The sequence below is a fragment of the Fomitopsis serialis genome, assembly GCF_022376445.1.
Source record: "Fomitopsis serialis strain Sig1Antser10 chromosome Unknown B0H18scaffold_50, whole genome shotgun sequence".
Lineage (NCBI taxonomy): Eukaryota > Fungi > Basidiomycota > Agaricomycetes > Polyporales > Fomitopsidaceae > Fomitopsis > Fomitopsis serialis.
Window position 1 is genome coordinate 202,748 of NW_025955010.1, and position 19,058 is coordinate 221,805.

The following is a 19,058-nucleotide window of genomic DNA, read 5'->3' on the forward strand; positions in this document are numbered from 1 at the left end:
GGTTGGGCTGTCATTATTCTCTCAGGCGATGCTTGCTGCGTGCGACCTCACATAAGTACTTACGCCGTTCCGAATATGGTAATCAACGCCATATCAAGTGAGGTCATCCGCCACATCAAGGGCGCCTCGCGTTGCTCCGGGTTGTTTCTGACCACATCGCGACCAGCACTTCTCGCTCGCGCGTCGAGGAAGACACTCTATAAGCTGAGGCGTGGTTACTTGCCGCCATTCGAAGCCTCTGAGTCGTGCAGTGAAGTCACAGATCTGCGGTAAGTACGAAAACGGTGTCCGCGCCTTATCGCCGTCTGGCGGGTGCTATCTAGTTCGCGATTCTCTTGTGACTGACCCGCCTTCCTGCACACCAGATATGCCCGTCACCACCCGTCGCTCCAAGCGGCGTGCTTCACAGACTGTGAATTCCAAACCCGCCGTTGACCCGGACGACAGTGACCAGTCCAATACTGGCGATCCTGGAGAAAATACAAGTGACTGGGAAGGTAATTTACACTCAAGCTGTTATCGCAGCGATATCGATTACTGAAGCATCGTTGTCCTCATTGTTAGAGGCGCGTGGGGAAGGCTCAAATGCCAGCCGACGGAAGAAGCGTGCTCGAAGGACGACTGTTTTGGGGTTTTCTAAGGTCAACCGTCGCGGCATCCGTAACCGGGCCGGGGCCACTATATTCCCCACACTCCCCTTAGACATCATCTTCGAGGTATGCAGTATAGCATTTTGATGAATGTATCTACTCTATTGACGTACATTACAGATTCTGTCATTGCTGACTCCCTTGGAGTTAGCTAACCTGGCGCAGACAAATCAAGCATTCCACGCAACGATCACATCTCCGCAAGCCTCCAAAATCTGGAAGATCGCGAGGAAAGCCGTCTGGAATGTCCCCGATTGCCCACCGAAGGTCTCGGAGTCCGCCTGGGCAAGATTGATCTACGGCGGAGCCAAATGCCAGGTAACGAAAACCATACATCACGTTCAACTCTACTGGCGCATAGTCTGACCTGTTCACCAGGTGTGCGGCACGCCTAATGTACACAAGATAGACTTCGCCATCATGCGGCGCGCGTGCGTGAAATGCAAGAAGAAAAAGTGAGCTGCTGAGAGTATCTAATGAATCCAGCTCATTACCGCTCTTCTGCAGATTCGTTTACGCAGGCTTTTTTGCGAAACGCTACCCGGACTTCGATGTTGGGATCCTAGAACTGCTTCCGTACACAGACAGTTGAGCTATAGGTATCTGCATGATGATTCTTGATGTTGACCGCTTGATCCAGCCGGAGGATGGTCCCATGGACATTCGCATTCAAGATCAAGATTTTATTGGGAGGATGACATCTATGCCATCGCGAAGATTTACGGACAACTTCAAGGCGACATCTATTCGCGGATTCCCGGCGCAAGCGAGAGGATGCAGAAGTTCCGAGACGAGCGTGCCGAATATGTGCACACTGTTCTAGCAGTTCGTCGCTTTGCCATCGCACTCGTCGTTGTCTGATTCACCGTAGAACCGCTTAGCACGCCAAGGAATGCCAGAAATGGTGGGACAACTTCGAGACAAATCGTGACCAAGACAATCGTTCGCAGATCCAAAGGCGATATGACGAGTAGGTATCCGATGTGTCGTTCTATACTGTGCTGATATGTTTTCTCCGCGCAGAATCTGTAGACGGTTCCGGGAGCTGGGATACTTGGACCAGGACATCCGGGCGATTCAACGGCACAATGAGTCGTACCGTACCCGTGACGTAACCGAGCGAGGTAAGTTGGTATTCGTATTACCTTGTTCACCCAATCTGACATCCGCCAGTTTGGAATCGTATCAGGCCTATCCTCGAACCGTTGATTGATGTTGCACGATGCAAGCGGGTAGAAATGGGCCAGACGTATGCCCTCGACGTGCGGAAACTCCTCGTCAACGTCGCATACGATAACTACAAGCGCACGCTGCGTCCTATTGAGTGGATCCATCTCCCGCCGACCAAATTCATCTACGCCACCCCTGTTTTCCGCTCGTTGGTCTACGCAAATTTTCACACCCCGCTCCAGCAGGCCGCGTGCAATGAAGCTGCAATACGACTTCCCGAATACATCGCAAGTTACCGCGAGTCGCTCAATGCTTGCTTGCTGCAATCTATGGCAGGCATGGGGGTTTTCGGCCGCGTCAACGAGCAGGCCAGGTTGCTACCAATAGACCAAGGCAATGATCAGCTATCTTTGGCCAGCTCCGTCTTCTCCTCCCACCGTTACATGTGCCTCTCCTCGGCAGATGCCTTGGCACATCTGGCTTATGACGGGAGCCCAGCGCAACATCATCAGCACGGGACGACGCATTGGATTGATTTGTACGAGAATCTAAAGAGGGCGTTCAGCTATAACTCACGCGGGGCTTCGGTGGTGAAGGCGATGATTGCGGAGCTCGGTCTCGATCCCATGACTGTACGATGCGAAGACCTAGACAGGTTGGACAGACGCTTCATATGCCAACTATGCCGGCGTCGTGAGGCCCCACAGTCTCGGGACAGAGCGTACTCCTGGCGAACAGGTGTAAGCTTCTTCAGTATATCATGAGTGATTCCTTACATGTGCTGATTGTGTCGCTGTTCTCTGTGTCCTCTAGGTGACGCATTTCCTGGAGAACATGTCCCACTATCTGCCTCTACAAATTTTATCACAATCTAACTGGAAGGCGTTGAATGAAGATGAGTCCGCTGCTGTCCGCCGTGCGGAGGGGGCCGATCCCGCCTGGCAGCAGGAGATGTGGAGCTGCAATCACTGCACCATCCATCTGAACAACCTGCAGACCTATCCGATGGTGTTGGATCATGTGAAAAAGACGTGAGTCTATTCTACGACACGTTGTGTCAAGAGTAGGCTGTCTGAATGCTGACTCGCTTGTAGGCATGCCCTTGATACTCCGGAAGAGAACGTCGACCTCTTCCACTTGTATCCATCAGCGCGCCAGCGCCCAGACCCACTGCTTTTCCCTCTAAGATTGACCAGCCCTGAGGATGCAGAAGAACTGATCGAGGAACTCATATGAAGGGCTGTGGACTGTATGTGGTCTCGTACGAAGGACGAGTACGGTACGTGACAGATGGCATCGTATGCTGTTTTGTTATGTCTTAGCTGCAAGAGGTTTCTCAGTGTACAGTATTGCCTGTGTTTGTGCCGACGAGAAGAGTTCGGACTGTTTGTAATATCTATTCCAGCACCCCGTCCACGGACGGTGGTAGTTTGCGCTGTAGGAGCCATTTCTTGATGATTCCGATAATGCTTAGCATCAAGCAGTACGGAGATGACGTAGATAGTATGCAAGGTTCGACGTGATGAATAATTCTACATCGATCCACTCCTTTTCCCCCTCTTCAACAGCTGCGCAGGCGCGATACACGTCCCATTCTTCAGGTGACGCATAAATGAGTCGCGTCTACTAAACGTTGTCATACAGCCTCCAACCATCTTGCGTCCACCATGCTCGTAGCTTGCTCCACCGAGGTCGGGAGCGTCCTCCTCCGGAACCCCGCAGCAGACCCATTCCGGGTCACGGCTCAGGGAGAAGTGCGTGCGGACGTGGCGGTCAAGGTCTCCTTTGCGCCGAGTCGAGAAGTCGCAGTGCGGGCAGATGAAATAGCCATTGTGCTCCCAACGCTGCACGGAGGGAGTGAACCCAACTTGTTTGTTGCGCGGAGCCGCCATGCCGACTCGGCTGGTGAACGACGAAGCGAGAGAGCGCGGGATAGCGCAGGATGAACTTGACCGGATGCGCCTCGGGCGGGTGGAGCCCTTACGTGACGACCGGCTTCCTCGTCCTTTCGCAGACTCGGAGTCGACATTGGTGGCGGATGATGCTTCGTGAGAAGTTGAGGATGACGAGGCATCGGGGGAAGCAGCGTCGGGGGAGGCTTCAGAAGGCGATCCGAAGAGAGAACCTGACCAATCCCAGGAGGAGGTGTAAGATGGGAAAGGTGATAGGATGCTCGCTGACTCGGAGCTATCACCGGGGCTTTGGTACGAGACACCGTCGTCGAAGGTAGGAAAGTGCGGCGCATCGGCGACACTCATGTCTGGAACCTCTGAAGGCCATGCGGCGGAAGGAGCGTAGTCCCAGAGAGAGCTGCCTTCCGTGACGATTGGCAGGACACTTCCGGGTAGCATCTCTGTGTCCGAACCGAGGTCTGGGTGACTGGATGCATCATACATGTGCGTCAGTCGCGATGCTGGACACATCATAGACATGAGTAGCGTACGACATCGACACGCTGAATGGATCGCATGATTCATTCACGAATGATTGGACCACGGTACCCGGTAGAGGGAATAGCAGGTCGGAATTGGTCGAGTTGAGGTCATCGTAGAAGTAGTAGGCAGAGTGAGTGGCCATTGCGGGGGATGTCGAGTTTCTGCGCGATGCGGGTAGGCGATGGGGACATCATGGCGGCCGGAGCCACTGCTTTTATACCTGCGGGTACAGAAAGCATCTCGCCGTCGTGCAGCGCAAGGCGGCGAGGTCGAGGGAATCGAGTGCACCTTTACAAGCACCAAGAAGCGCGCCGCTATACCTTATATGGTGCAAACGGGGTGTCGTGATGCGAAAAGAGTGTATCTTTACAAGCACCACGGCGTTAGCGGGCACAGCAGCGAGACAATCGTGTGAGATCGGCGTACCTCTACAAGCACCATCCATATCGAGCAAACCATGAGGCCTCCCGATTGTATCGAAGACAGTCTCTGCGATTTCATGAAACCCACGGCCCAAGGAAGTACGCGATGAGTTGCTGCCACAACCTTTGTGAAAGCGCGGCGGTCATGAAGCTAGATCACTTATGTATACGCTCAGGCTCAACCTGAGGCACTCGTGAGCACCAAGTTATGAGGTGTATCAGGATATGCAGACTTGTAGATGTGAGTGGCCGGATCCGGTCAATACATACTAGTTAATTAACTCTATGGGCAATGTCATTCAGACGTTCGGGTCGACCATAAAAATGCAATGACTCACTGGCACTGCTAGTTCTGTACGACGTAGACTATCGGGTCCACTGTTGCTAGCTAATTAGAACATATAGCGGAGAGGGTCCAAGTAACTGCAAAAAAGGTACCCACGGGCCAGTGCGCAACGTCCACTGACCAGCTACTAGCTATAGTGATTTGTTCAGCAGAGTTGTTTGCTGTGCGATTGTCGACAAAGCCGGTGACATGTAAGATCAAGATCTCATAATAATATCACAGCCACTGGGTGGCCGGTTGTTCCCAAAAAGGAAGGGATATCCGAGTATGGACAGAGCGTACCTCTACATGTACGCATCCAAACGTGCGGTACACGGGTAGCGTTCTTTCACCTGAACTGTCCATTGTCCACATCGAAGACGCCTCGCTGACATGTCTCCTGTGCGTCGAATGTGTTGCCCCCGGGCCTGCTGCAGTAGCGTCCACGAAGCGCGAGTATCCTAGCAATTCACATATCGTGGTGTCGAGGGGTTGGGATCGGTGACCGCTCAATCACTAGCCTAGGGCGAAAAGACCCGCCGCGACTCAAATGTTAAGTTCGTCCGGTGCAGACTGGCAGCAGCATTTTTTCTTTGGCGCATTGTGGTGAATGCGCTCATAGGAAGGGCGGTAAGTCTGTATCGAGTCTCGACAACGAAAAAAAAGTGATACCGGCGTGTAACCTCATAGGCGTTGATATTTGCCATGACCCGCGGTACCAGGTGCAGCCTGAGCATGATGTCGTTCGCACGGACATCACGCCCTTTATGTAGCACCGCAGCCGAGTTGTGTGCGCGTCCGTAGTATGAGCAAGAATCCCTAGACATACACACGCATGTAACAGCCTGTGCTGCCACAGCGAAGAGGATGTTACGAGACACGCTTTCAAGGGCTCTGAGAAGAGGAGGAGTGTCTATGCCATTGGTATGCCATGTATAGTAACTCCCGGAGTCACGAGATCGCGAGGGAACGAAGCCACACTCAGCCTCGCTCAGCCTTCAGGCGGTCTATGTCTTCTGTCAACGCCCACTGCGCCGCCTTCAACTCTCAACGACTCTCGTCTGTTATCTCATAGGACGTAAACATCGTTAAGTGAACCAGGTTTGTCCACAGTGTCTAGTATAGCCTCACATCATCGGGTTGAACATTCAAGTTCACAAACAGGCAACGCCGGTTCAAAGGACTTACTGAATTGAACTTGCGTTGACAACGTTGAACGTTGAAACACTGACGTGTAGCTGTCCGCCTTCGTCGATCGACTACTGATGCAAAACGAACACGTACACGCAGCAGGCTATGCTTTTGTAATGTCGAATGCAACAAACAGCGAAGCTGCCCAGTCAGGTATGAGTGGCAGAGATGTCGACGTACGGACGACTGAAAGCGCCAACGAAGGTGAGATATCGTGCTCTCTCGCTCATGTGCCAATGTTGCGCTCACATGAGATGATCGCTGCAACGACCATTGTTCCGACAGCTGCGTCTAGAAGTGGCGAACGGAGAGACCTGCTCCAAGAGTACGCTACCTCGCCTGTGGCGGATGCAAAGCAGTCTACTACAGTAGCAAATGCGCTGTCGGGCGTCACTCTACTGGCATTTCCTTTGGACATCATCTTTGAAGTAAGCAACACAGCATAGGTGATGTTGCCACTAATTAACACAGTCACCGTCTCTTAGATCTTTGGGCAGTTGTGTCCGCTCGACCTTGCGAATCTGGCACAGACCTGCAAAACCTTCCGCGCACTCCTAGAATCTCCCCAGAGCGATGGACTGTGGAAGACGGTCAAACAGCTTGCTGGAGAAACCCCGGACGGTCCGGCGTGCGTGCCGCAGGTTGCTTGGATAAGAGCAATGTATTGTGGATATAAATGTGTGGTACGTATCCGTGATCACGATCATATGGACAATTGAAAAGGGCGTTCACCTCACAATCCTTCAGGGATGTGGACAGTTTGCCAGAGATGATGTCAATTTTGCGTTGTTACGGCGCATATGCTTTTACTGTAGACGGGAACGGTACGTGTTGATATCTCTGCACGGCTTCTGTATGCAATTCTGACCACTGCCCTAGGCTTATTGAACACGACACCTTCATGAGTACTTCTGATCGTTCGGCGCTCTCTGCCTTTGTCTTGCAACTCATCCCGCACACATCTTGTTGAGTCAAATTCTCATCGCGCTTTGCACCACATGTTTATCAAAGGTGTTAGTGAAGAATGATAATGGATCAGCTATCCCAGGAAAATGGTACTGGAGCGCCGATATCACTGCAACAACGAATCTGGTTCTCAATTACTGGAAGGATGCTCAAGAAGGGAAGAGTGCGCCGAGAGTTGCTCTGGACAAGATCAAGCAAGAGCGCATCCGATACGTACAAGCCATTACCGAAGTCTGCTATCTTGTCATTCGTACGATTCAGGTAGCGCTAACATGTGGGCCGCCAGCACGCAACGAAATGTCGAGAATGGGTGCATACGCGTAAGGAAGAGGAAAAGGCACTTAGGGTCACACAATTCAAACGGTGAGTGCGGCAATCGGTACACACGACGCTGTGACGTACGTCTCACACTTCTGGCAGCATCGAAGAGTTGTTCGGAGAGTTGGGCTACACGACTGAACACGTTCAGAAAATCAAAGGCTTTGGTTGGGAGCGCCACATCGGGAAAGCTTGCCGTGAGGTGACCGAGCAAGGTGTGTGAACGTTTTGTATCCGTGCATTGAAGCAGTCGTTACGCATCTCTGCAGCGTGGCAGCGCGTCCGAATTGCGCTTGAGCCGCGCCTCATGGCAGGCCGAGTCAAGCGTATCGAACAGGGACATCCGGACACGATACGCGCTCGCATGAATGCGCTGAAGACTTTGTATCACGACTACTGTGACCAGCTGCCTCTGCGCCCCATGGATAGGGTCCATCTCCCACCGGTCGATATGATCTACATGACTCCGACCTTCCGTCCTCTGATCTACGAGAATCTCGTTGCCCCAATTGGACTGGTCAAGGAGCAATGCAATGAGGCCGCTCAACACTTCCCGAACATCATCTCGAGCTATCATGCCAGTGTCAAGTGCGCGTTGCTGAAGAGCATGGAAGGTTGCACGAAGCTCGAGAACTCAGGTGTCGATATGCAGCACCTCCTCTCCTTAGCTTGCTCTGTTTATGAGTCGTACGTCATGGTCGGCCTCGACCCTGTACTAATGTCGTCTATGGACGCAGTACTGTCGTACTTGTCAAGAACCCGAGAGGGGCACAGTGACTATACAGTGCCGCTCTTCTGGTTAAGATTGCAGGCCTCTCACGACGGCGCCAATCTCGGGATCTTCGACTGGAGTATGACTGGATTTTCAATCCTCAAGCCATTGGCGATCGCGCTAGGCCTCGATCCGAACAAGGCGCGACCTGAAGACTTTGACGAACTTGATAGACATGTATTCTGTGAAAATGCCAAGTGCTCTGATACCTCGTATGGCTTGGTGTACTTCGAGATTCACAGTTGGCGTACGATCGTGAGTATGGCCTGTGTGCATTGCGGGGCGTATTATTTATGAGCTGACTGTTGTCAAAAGATCCAACACTGCTGGCTCGAGCATATAGAAGGTCCCCAGTTGCCAGTCATCTCACTCTTCAGCGAGGAGGCCTCCGCAAAGATACGGTGCCTTCCGGATGCGAAAACTGCACAGATGCAGATGAAATGGGCCTGTAATCATTGTTCGGTTCATCTCGAGGCTCTGCAGGCCCGAAATACGGTCGTGGAACATGTGCGTGAAATGTGAGTCTACGCTTCATTGTGTTCGGGTGATGGTTGCTTGACAAGCGCACCTTTGTTGGCGTGGTAGACATGGAATCAAGGAGCCGGAAGATTACATCGATTTCTTCCATGTTCATCCTGAAGAGCGCTTCGTACCGTTGTGGTGTACACTCCATGGACTGACCTACGAGGAACTTGCGATCGATACATAGTAGGTTCTGGGCGACGTCTGGAGCTATTTTCAAACGCCTACCCATGTTCCTCTACAAGTCTTTAAGTTGCCATGGTGAATACATCATCTCCCTTGGACCGATAACCCGTGTCAATGCTGTTCTGCCTCGGTGGAACAGTCAGTGCGTCCATGCGTATTTATCACGACTTTGGTCACGAAGTGTCCACAGAAAATCGATATCCAGAGATCACTACGTTTTTAGAGCAACACAGCAATGCGATCGACGATACTTACACATCAGCCGCGAACGGCCTCATCTCCAAGACTGTCCATCGTCAACGTACTACAATACATACATGCGATGTTTCCTTCTTTCGTTCGTTCCGCTTACTACGCGTAAGATGATACAGCCGCAGCTTACTCCATCTGGCTGAGGCCCTCCCTGATGTAGTCATCGAAGAGCGCCTTGTAGTCCTTGTGCCACCGACTTAACGCGGGGCGGCCCTCGACGAGATCGCCCGCACCCCAAAGGATGCGCAGCTGGTCGACCTCGCGCCTGGTGTCATTGTCGGGCACGAGAATGTAGAACTTGCCTTGGCGGACGTAGTCGAGCTAGAAGGTAACCAAGGTTGAGCATAGATAGCGATATATAGGGTGCGCCGCAGTCGTGGTGCGCACCATGTAGAGGACAGTCTCCTGGGCGGTCCATGCGCCGGCGGGCTTCTCCGCGCCACTGCTGTCACCGGTCATACCTGTCCAGGTCCACCCCGGACTGCGGAAACATCAGCATGACCGGATATCCCTGCAGCATGATTAGGCGTACACAAAGAGATGCGCGGTGACGTTCGCTGCGGGCACGTTGTTGCGCAGTTCGTGCGCGAGCCCTTCTGTCAGAGACTTGACGGCAGCCTTCGAAGCGTTGTACGCGGGATTGCCTCTGAAGATCAAGTATCAGCAGACTTTTCGAGTGGGGCAAAGATCGACGTACGGAGGGTTGGTAATGCCCTGCTTCGACCCGGTGTTGATGATCACAGCCGGGTTTTCCTGGTGGATTATGGACGGCACAAACGTCTGTTGTACGTTGAGCACTCTGAATCGTCACGCATCATGAGCGAAAGCACGAAGGCCGGCATCGTGGATACACTCACCCGAAGACGTTCACGTCGAAGGTCTTGCGCCAGGCATCAATGCCCTCCCAAGACTTGCTCGGCAAGCCAATGCCGGCATTGTTCATGAGCACGGCGACCTGTTCAACAGGCACACGGCCCGAGAGGTGAGCAAGCGGCACGCAGACAGACACAGCGCGAGCGCGGCCGGCGATGTCGTCGCGGCCGCCCAACGAGAACGAGGGCTGCCCGGGAGAGCCAGCTCACCTCGCCCCACGCCTCGTACACCGTATCGCGCAGCCGGACGACGTCCTCGAGCTTGCTGACGTCCGTCGGCACGACGAGCACGTTGCCCTCCCCGACCACCTTCGTCAGCTCTGCCCCGACCTTGCTGAGCGGCTCTTCGTTCACGTCGGCGATCGCGACTTTCATGCCGATCCTGGGGGCGGATGAGCATCTCAATGGAGAAAAGCAGACGCTGTACGTACTTCGCGAGCTCAAGCGCAGCAGCTCGTCCGATGCCACTCCCCGCTCCTGTAATGACTGCTACCCGCCCGGTGTGGATGACTGGGTGTACGCCGTCGTCCATGGCTGCCATTGTTGGTTGGAATGCACTGGAGTGTGATGCTGGTCGAAGAGGAGAGGGTCGGCGACTGCCCCCGTTCAGAGTGAGGCTCATCCCGGACTCCGGCTAATGAATTGAGGTATACGGGACTGCTGGGGTATGGGAAAGGGGTAAATTAGGAACACCCAGCACGTTCCGCCTTTCTTATACCCTCCAAACCCGAGGAAGCGGATACGTGACGTCGAGGGCTTTCGGACCTCCCTCACGCTGCACTTATCGCCGGAGCGGAATCGGCTCGACTTTACATGCACATATTATTCTCACAGCGTAAGCCTCATCATTTGGTCAGAAGTCCTCCAGCGCGGTCTAGAACGCCGACAAGGGTTGTGGAGATGATATTATCAGATGCACAGGCTGTGTTTCAACTCCCAAGTTAAGTACTCGCAGCCTTTTCTAAGGGGAAATAATGTCTATTTTTCAACGTGTGATCACCATATGTATCTGGTCCTAGAGTCATCCAAGCAACTCAAGAGCAGTATACAATATTGGTTGCAGTGTTGCAGTACCGGGGGCCGGATGGTTAGGCCGCGGGCGCGAACCTGAAGCGCCCAGCTCCGGTGTGGCGTTCGCAAACGACTCTTCGACAGTCAACATATGTATAGGACCTTTGAGCCGACCGCGCGGTTGTCACGGACTGTAACTTCTCGGATTCTTTGCACTTGGCAGAATGTTTCATATGGTATGAGGAACCTCGGATTGCAGCGTACCTTTGCGAAATATACGCCATTGAAGAGTCCACTCGCGTTGGCAACGTTCGTGCGACCTGCATCGTGCCCATGGCCACACGCAATTCATCCGCGCGGTAATCAGTGCGCCAACGTAATTTGTCATGCGCACAACAGCACTGGTTCTTCCGCTGCAGTCGTCTCCCGTATAATCGCATTCGGCTTGGGCTTCTCTACGTGAATGGCCGCGGCGAAACCAAATCGGCGGCAGGCAACTCGAGCGGTACCGTTCTGAGCACCGGGAAAGGTTGCGGTGCCTGGCAGTGGGATTAGCTTTGGTGTGCTGACAGACTGGGCAGTCACGAAAAGGTTCTGTAGGTTCGCGCCGCGTGGAAAATCGGACGCAGGCTTCTAGCACTTAGAACATGAGCCTCGCGCTCTGTCGCGCATTATGCGAACATGTGTCTGAAGTTGAGAGGACGAACTCACCAGTCTCCTCCTCGAATACGTGTTCTTGAGATCACCCAGTAGCACGCTATGCTCCGGAAGCCAGCACGCCACATCACGAGGGCAATATGAATCTCAAACAAACTCGAGTTGCTACCGCACTCCTTCGGTCCCTAGCGCTCAGGACGGGGCACGGCAGGTTGTTCTCGCCCTTGCAGACCGGCCGACCTATTTGAACAAGTACAACTCAATACGGATAGCAACAGGCTTACCTACCCTCCGAGAGTAGAACGTTAACGGCACATCGTGCCACTCCCGTTTCACCGGATCCTCCCTATCCGCAAATACAGCAGATTCGGAAAACCTTGTCCGACGCGTCCCCGCGCGTGCGAAAATTCAAATAAATCAAGAAAATGACGAAAATGCGGAAAAGTCTAGGAATCGCGATACACGCACCGTAGCCACTATAGAACACCGTGTACGCCTTGTTACAGGTTCGCGGCGTATGCGGCATGTCTATTGAAGGCAAGTTGAGGGTGGTTTTGAAGGTTGTGCGATGGTCGACGTGGCGGGCAACGTTGGGCGCTAACGCTCACTCCCCGAGGAGCATCCCAAGAGCATCCACTGCAAAATGCAGTTGTGGGTGTCATCGGGTGCTCGATATAGCCCGAACAGCGCGCGCAGTACAGCTGTATCAATGTATTTCTCATTGTAACAGATGTAGTAGCTTGTGGGACAATGACAATCAGGAGGGCCGCCTCAGCGCTCAGCGCTCAGTACAGTGCCTGGCGATTTTCAACTTCAAGTCGAAGTTGGGCCCGACATCGACATGGGGACAGTATGAATGCCAGAGCGATATTCGAGGAAGCCGAGACCTTATGCAGCCCTGTCTTCAGTGACGAAGCTCCTGTCTTGTAAGACTTGCCACATAGCCTTCAAGCTTCATGGCCAGCCGGAAATGCGAAGTCGCGGCCTCGGGACTCCCGGAGAAATAACACAAACTCTCCGACAACTTATTGAAAGCTTTGAGAACAAGACTTGAGGATATAATCTGAGTAGGCCATCTCAGGTTGGCACTGGCAATGCGAGCACTTCGGGGAGGCAAGTCTTTGACCTGGTTGCCCGTCAAATGCACAAATTTCTTCCTCTCAGGTTATATTCATCTAGTAACCATGTCTCTAAGTCATCACGCATACATTCCGGGTCATATCGAGTACCCACAGCGGTGTTCTGCAGTGAATGTCCCCCGGGAGTGAGCATTAGCGCCCAACGTTGCCCGCCACGTCGACCATCGCACAACCTTCAAAACCACCCTCAACTTGCCTTCAATAGACATGCCGCATACGCCGCGAACCTGTAACAAGGCGTACACGGTGTTCTATAGTGGCTACGGTGCGTGTATCGCGATTCCTAGACTTTTCCGCATTTTCGTCATTTTCTTGATTTATTTGAATTTTCGCACGCGCGGGGACGCGTCGGACAAGGTTTTCCGAATCTGCTGTACACCGTTCTCCGGCCACTGCGCGCTCGCGACGACATTTACAGTTAATCGCATCGCGGTCCCCTTGCCGCTGCAAGGAGTGCGATGGTCAGCTGTTGTTGTCCGAGGCAGCACCTGTTGAGCTCGTGGGCGAACGTGACCCAAGCGTACGCATGCGTTCAGCTTTGACTCCAGTTGCGATGTGTCTGCAACCGGATCTTCTGACCACCTCGGCCGACGCGTTCAGGCAATATTAGCCACCATCATTAGTTTCGAGACATCATTGTTGGGCCCGTTCGACAAGGCTATGTGGATTTGTGTGGGTCGTAGACTAAGAGAGTGTTTGGCTGAGACGGCCGCAGCGGTAAGAAGACACCGCGACCGGAGAGGTTGGAGCGAAGTGAGAGGCGCCGGTGCAGGATTACCGGCAATGATAATTTACCTTTCATGTTGTTTCAAATCTGTTAGCAGCGGATCTTACAAGCGTAACAAAATGTCCAGACCAGGCTGAGACCGTTTACATCAGGCTCACATTACGTCGGCCCTCGAGTATATAAAATGGCTCTCCCCTCGCAGATCGCTCTCCATCTCTCCCCCAGCTTCCAACTTTCCTTTCACGACCCGTGCATTCCACGACCACACAAATTATCCCGCATCCATGGCGTCGACACCGACCGGCGGGCACCTCGAGGTGCCCGGTCTGCTTGAGTCTACGCACCGTATCAAGAACGTGCCGGGCTACACCACACCCGTGTTCAAGGGCAAGGAGGAGCAGAAGGCGAAGGTGCTCGCGAACGTCACGTCCAAGGTGAGTCTACGCGTTTCTTTTGCCTGGGGCGGTCCTTTGCCTCAGGGGGCTTGGAACCGGGGCTGTGAGTCGCGTGGTGTGTTCTCTCCGTCGTGTACGAGGCCGCGTTGGGAATTGGATCTGCACAGCTTGCGCAGTGCGCCCAGAGATAAGGACGCGTTTCTTGCCCCCGTCGTCGCGAAATCTGCAAGGAGGGCGACAGGCACCGAGATGCGCCCAGGGCATTGCCACCTCCAACAGCGCCGTTGCGCACTAGCCGTTGCCTCCATCAAACCGTTGACCTCTGCAGCGTACGAGGTGGGAAATACAAGGCATGTCGCTTCCCGTCCCGAGGGACAGTAATGCGACGCGTCTCGGAGTCAGTAGCAAAAAGTCGCGTTGTACGTAGCAAGGAGCGCATCTGGGCTCCTTATCCCTTTTGAAGTCCATCGTCCCACCACCATGTTGCGTCGCGTAGCGCGATCATCTACACACCGTGTTTCTGTGCTTTTACGCGACATGCACGTTCTAACGCGTGAAGACGAACGCGTCTCTGCCTGATCACGCACGTTCCACAGAATCAGGATGATACTGACGCGATGCGCATTCGCAGGGCTTCATTCCGCGCGAGCTGGTTACGAACGAGATCAATTGGTTCTACACGCACCTCGGCATCGACGACACGTACTTCCAGTCTGAGTCCGTCGACGTGATCTCGGACCACATCATCGCGCTCTTCGGCGCGAAGGTGCTCGCGTTCACGAAGCACGACCCGTCCAAGCTCGTGATCGATCTCGAGAAGGTGAACGAGGATGGCGCGACGTTCATCCATACCAGCACGCCCGGCAAGACATCGACGGAAGGGCCGGGCGCCACTTGCGAGAGCAGGATCGACGAGCTCTTCCTGGACAGCAGCACCCCGGAGAAGGCGTTCAGACTAGAGACGTACCGCTCGCAGGGCATCTCGGCGACGGCGAGCCAGCAGCTGCGGTGCTACTTTGTCACGAAATGCAACTTTCCGAAGGAGCCTCGCGCGTCGACGCGCACGGACGGCAAGACGGACATTCGATCGGTGTCCGACGCGGCTTTCCTCGAGAAGGCGAGCGAGAACACGCTGGAGCTGTACCAGCGCGTGATGTGGAATGTTGAGACGCGGTACGGGCCCGTTATCGAGGTCTATGAGGTGGAAGGCAGCCGCGAGCGACGGCTCGTCGTTGGGTATAAAAAGGGCGGCACGAAGAAGTTCTTCAGCGCGCTGTCGAATCTGTACCACTTCTACTCCTTGTACTCTGCAAGGAAGTATGTCGGTACGTCTTTCCAGTTTGGGGTCAGTGCGAATGCTCATGTTGAATCGCGCGTAGAACAATTCTCGAACGGGATAACCATCCTGTGCCTGTACCTCAACCCGCTCCCGGACTCGCATGCCCCTCCAATCGAGCACTCGATCTTCCAGGTCATGAAGGAAGCTTCGCTGCTCTATTGCTTGCCCGACAACCCATTCTTCTACGCCGGCGCGGGTCCTACAGAGGGGCACGCAGTGCAGGAAGCGACTTATGCTTGTGAGTGGGACATACATCGCCAGAGCCCAGCATCATACTCAATGTTATATTTCTTCAGACTGTGGCTGGATCTTCGCGCAGCACTTCTGCAACCGCCTGGGGCCTTCGTACCTTGCCTTGCGTAATATTCTCGATGAGTCTAATGCATCACACGCGGAGGTGCTGAACGACATCAAGCGTCGCTTCCGTGAGGAAACTTTCACGCGCGAGAGCATTGCACAGACCATCCACGCGCATCCTGAGCTGGTGAGATGGTCCTGGACTACAGAATTAGACGATCTCTGACTGTGCTCGACAGATCAACTTGCTATATGTCAACTTCGCCATGGTGCACTATCCGGCATCGGACCAAGCCAATCTCATGTGAGCATTCTCGTGTGACGACACCCCGCGAACATTCGCTGATCTAACTGTGTTAGGCCGACACTCTCATATCAGCGTCTGCAGACCCATCAGATCCTCAGTGATCAGGAGTTGTACGACAAGATCCGCAAGTCCGTGCCGAACAAGCACGAGCTCCAAGTGCTCGAGAGCTTCCTCATCTTCAACAAGTATGCTTGTGGACGTCGAGCGCAGTGTGATACCGCTGACCAGGGCTTTTCAGGCATGTGCTCAAGACGAACTTCTACCAACCGACCAAGGTCGCTCTGTCCTTCCGCCTTGCGCCGGAGTTCCTTCCTGAAGTCGAGTACCCCAGAAAGCCATTCGGGATGTTCTTTGTCATTGGTACATTGTCTCTCACGCAAACGGGACTGCAAAGGTTGACGATGTACATTCAGGTGGCGAGTTCCGTGGATTCCACATCCGATTCAGGGATGTCGCGCGTGGCGGCATCCGGTTGGTTATGTCTCGGAATAGGGAGACCTACTCCATCAACCAACGCATGCTGTGAGTTTCCGTACTTGTACTTATCATCGGCGCCTGTTGACGCGTGCCTGTCAGGTTCGATGAGAACTATGGCCTTGCTTCGACGCAATCCCTCAAGAACAAGGACATACCTGAGGGTGGCGCGAAGGGTACCATTCTGCCATCGTATGTGCCACCTCGTCACGGGGCTTCGCGCTTGCTGACGACCATCCACCCATAGACTCGGCTCGAGTCCTCGGTTGTGCTTTGAGAAATATGTCGATGTAAATCAACGCACAGGCTGTTGCTTGGATTGTAATGCTGACATTATTTCTGCAGGCCGTCATTGACCTTCTCATCCCGGGACAAAGCCCGGGCATCAAGGAGAAACTGGTCGACTTGTACGGCAAGAATGAGATCCTCTTCTTCGGGCCAGATGGTAGGCTTCCAATACTTTTTGATAGTGTCTCGATTGACTCACCCATCTCACCAGAGGGTACGGCGGACATGATGGACTGGGCGGCCAGTGAGTATTACCGCAGGTTGTTGACTTGAACACATGAATTGACTTCTTCTGCAGTTCATGCGCGTGAACGTGGGGCCGAGACGTGGTGGAAGTCCTTCACCACCGGCAAGAGCGCAGAGAAGCTCGGTGGCATTCCTCATGATACGTACGGGATGACGTCTCTGTCGATTCGCCAGTACGTACTGGGTATCTACAAGCAACTCGGATTACGGGAGAAGGACATCACAAAGGTGCAGACAGGTGGACCAGGTAAGTCTTTCCGGTCGAGGTGGGTTCCGGATGCTAACGCCTGTCGATCGAAGATGGTGACCTTGGTTCAAGTAAGTGTCACTACCAATGATGCAAGGCACATTGCCAATGTCATTGCAGATGAGATTCTTCTCAGCTCCGACAAAACTATCGTCATGATCGACGGGAGCGGCGTTCTCGCTGACCCCGCTGGCCTTGATCGCGAGGAGTTGATCAGGCTAGCAAAAAGCGTGTGCCTGTGGCGCACTTCGATCGGTCAAAACTCAGCAAGGATGGTTATCTAGTTCTTGTAGAGGAACAAGATGTCAAACTGCCTTGTAAGTAGTTCAAGTCAGGTGTTTGATGGGGACTTACAAGTTCGTAGCTGGCGAGGTTGTGCTTGATGGAACTGACTTCAGGAACACTGCCCACTTGCGCTTCAAGGCTGACTTGTTCGTACCGTGCGGTGGCAGGTGAGTGTGCTGTTGATGGAACGCTATGGAAGCGATTGACTGACACACTAACAAGGCCCGAGGCCGTGAATATCTCAAACGTGGCCGCGTTAGTCGACGCGGAGGGCAAACCAAACTTCAAATTTGTGGTTGAGGGTGCCAATTTATTCTTCACTCAGCAAGCGCGTCTGCATCTCGAAAAGCGCAAGGTCATACTCTTCAAGGACTCGAGTGCCAACAAGGGTTAGTCTCACCATTTGTGCGTGCACTTTCCAAAGCTGAATCCATGAATAGGTGGTGTCACGAGTTCGTCCCTGGAGGTTCTCGCTGGTCTCGCTCTCTCTACGGAAGAATACGTCGATTTGATGATCTTCAAAGACGGGAAGCCTTCCACTTTCTACGAGAATTACGTCAAGGACATCCAGACCAAGATCTCTGAGAACGCAGCCGCAGAGTTCTCGTGCATCTGGAAGGAACACACTCGTGCACAAGGTTCCAAGCTCCGGACCCTGATCTCCGACGAGCTGTCCAGCACGTTGAACGATCTACAAGCCGAGCTGGAAAGCTCAGATTTGTACGACGACCCTGTGATGAGGAAGAACGTTATGACGCGGGCCATTCCAAAAACCTTGGTCGATCAGGTCGGCGTCGAGGAACTCCTGAGGAGACTACCGGAGACGTATCAACGAGCGCTGTTCTCGAGCTGGGTGGCGTCCCATTTCGTGCGTGTCTTCTCAACCTTGCCGCAGCCGCGACTGACTGTAACATTTATGCAGATCTACAAGTACGGCGTCAATGGGTCTTCTGTTGATTTCTTCCATTTCGTCCGGGACCTTGCATTGTAGAAAGTGGTAAGAACCGACACAAAATCTGGCTGTACAAACGTCAAGCACTGCCTGTTGTATACTATCTACTCTACAAGAGGCGTGAACGTGGGAACGCGAGACAAACGCTAAGACAAACATTGGAGACAAGAAGACGAGACAAGAAGCAAGAGACAAACGCTAGAGACATTCTCATTGGCTGAGAGACGGACGCCCGAACGCTGCCCGAGCCTCTCAAGCGCTCCGAGCTCGCGCTAGCCGCAACACCTACCGGTTACCTGGCATCCTTCCTCATTTAAATTACACTCAGACTTACACTCAGACGCACTTAAGTTGACTTCTCGCTCTGGCATGGGAGGGCGCGGACCAGCAGGGCAGCTGTAAGGCACAGAAATCAACGAGCAACGGGCAATCAAAGAAGGACGAGGATGACACAGACAAGCAAGGTGACGAGAACGAGGGGGTCAGCCAGTGCCTTCACGAGTGACATGAGGGCACCGAGCGCAGCGATGGAGACGGGTACCGTGAGTGCAGACACAACACGAGTGAGCTCGCTAACTGCAGGTACAGGACGCGGTGACGTGCAGCATAACGC

At 53.6% G+C, this 19,058-nt stretch overlaps 5 protein-coding genes across 5 annotated transcripts; 3 read left to right on the forward strand and 2 right to left on the reverse strand.

The window, feature by feature from the left end:
• Positions 1-136: 136 nt before the first annotated feature.
• B0H18DRAFT_498915 (uncharacterized protein) lies at positions 137-3,204 on the forward strand. The gene is made up of 12 exons (XM_048038324.1): positions 137-269; positions 366-497; positions 565-716; positions 771-968; positions 1,029-1,105; positions 1,158-1,237; positions 1,291-1,475; positions 1,532-1,620; positions 1,674-1,774; positions 1,824-2,560; positions 2,634-2,851; positions 2,915-3,204. The coding sequence occupies exons 2-12, from the start codon at positions 368-370 to the stop codon at positions 3,054-3,056; spliced, it is 2,109 nt and encodes a 702-aa protein (XP_047891690.1). The 5' UTR covers positions 137-269; positions 366-367; the 3' UTR covers positions 3,057-3,204.
• Positions 3,205-3,352: 148 nt separating this feature from the next.
• On the reverse strand, positions 3,353-4,397 carry B0H18DRAFT_1120678 (uncharacterized protein; the record flags this gene model as incomplete). Its single annotated transcript, XM_048034182.1, has 3 exons — positions 3,353-3,415; positions 3,473-4,199; positions 4,264-4,397. The coding sequence occupies 3 exons, from the start codon at positions 4,395-4,397 to the stop codon at positions 3,353-3,355; spliced, it is 924 nt and encodes a 307-aa protein (XP_047891691.1).
• A 1,597-nt stretch (positions 4,398-5,994) lies between these two features.
• Positions 5,995-9,069, forward strand: B0H18DRAFT_1016384 (uncharacterized protein). Its single transcript, XM_048029270.1, has 12 exons — positions 5,995-6,103; positions 6,167-6,397; positions 6,479-6,621; positions 6,679-6,876; positions 6,941-7,017; positions 7,073-7,158; positions 7,212-7,390; positions 7,446-7,522; positions 7,580-7,692; positions 7,747-8,504; positions 8,565-8,767; positions 8,835-9,069. The coding sequence occupies exons 2-12, from the start codon at positions 6,268-6,270 to the stop codon at positions 8,956-8,958; spliced, it is 2,088 nt and encodes a 695-aa protein (XP_047891692.1). The 5' UTR covers positions 5,995-6,103; positions 6,167-6,267; the 3' UTR covers positions 8,959-9,069.
• Positions 9,070-10,965, reverse strand: B0H18DRAFT_1016394 (NAD-P-binding protein). Its single transcript, XM_048029271.1, has 7 exons — positions 10,513-10,965; positions 10,292-10,463; positions 10,067-10,164; positions 9,907-10,008; positions 9,742-9,855; positions 9,597-9,690; positions 9,070-9,530 (listed from the first exon to the last, which is right to left on the reverse strand). The coding sequence occupies exons 1-7, from the start codon at positions 10,701-10,703 to the stop codon at positions 9,336-9,338; spliced, it is 966 nt and encodes a 321-aa protein (XP_047891693.1). The 5' UTR covers positions 10,704-10,965; the 3' UTR covers positions 9,070-9,335.
• A 2,934-nt stretch (positions 10,966-13,899) lies between these two features.
• On the forward strand, positions 13,900-18,484 carry B0H18DRAFT_1120681 (NAD-specific glutamate dehydrogenase; the record flags this gene model as incomplete). The annotated part of the gene is made up of 20 exons (XM_048034183.1): positions 13,900-14,049; positions 14,642-15,335; positions 15,390-15,587; positions 15,646-15,833; positions 15,886-15,950; positions 16,007-16,138; positions 16,192-16,313; positions 16,367-16,475; positions 16,530-16,619; positions 16,675-16,717; positions 16,773-16,872; positions 16,927-16,959; positions 17,014-17,208; positions 17,262-17,279; positions 17,329-17,416; positions 17,476-17,525; positions 17,573-17,660; positions 17,716-17,882; positions 17,934-18,361; positions 18,416-18,484. 20 exons carry the CDS (start codon positions 13,900-13,902, stop codon positions 18,482-18,484), a joined length of 3,027 nt encoding a protein of 1,008 aa, XP_047891694.1.
• Positions 18,485-19,058: the final 574 nt, after the last annotated feature.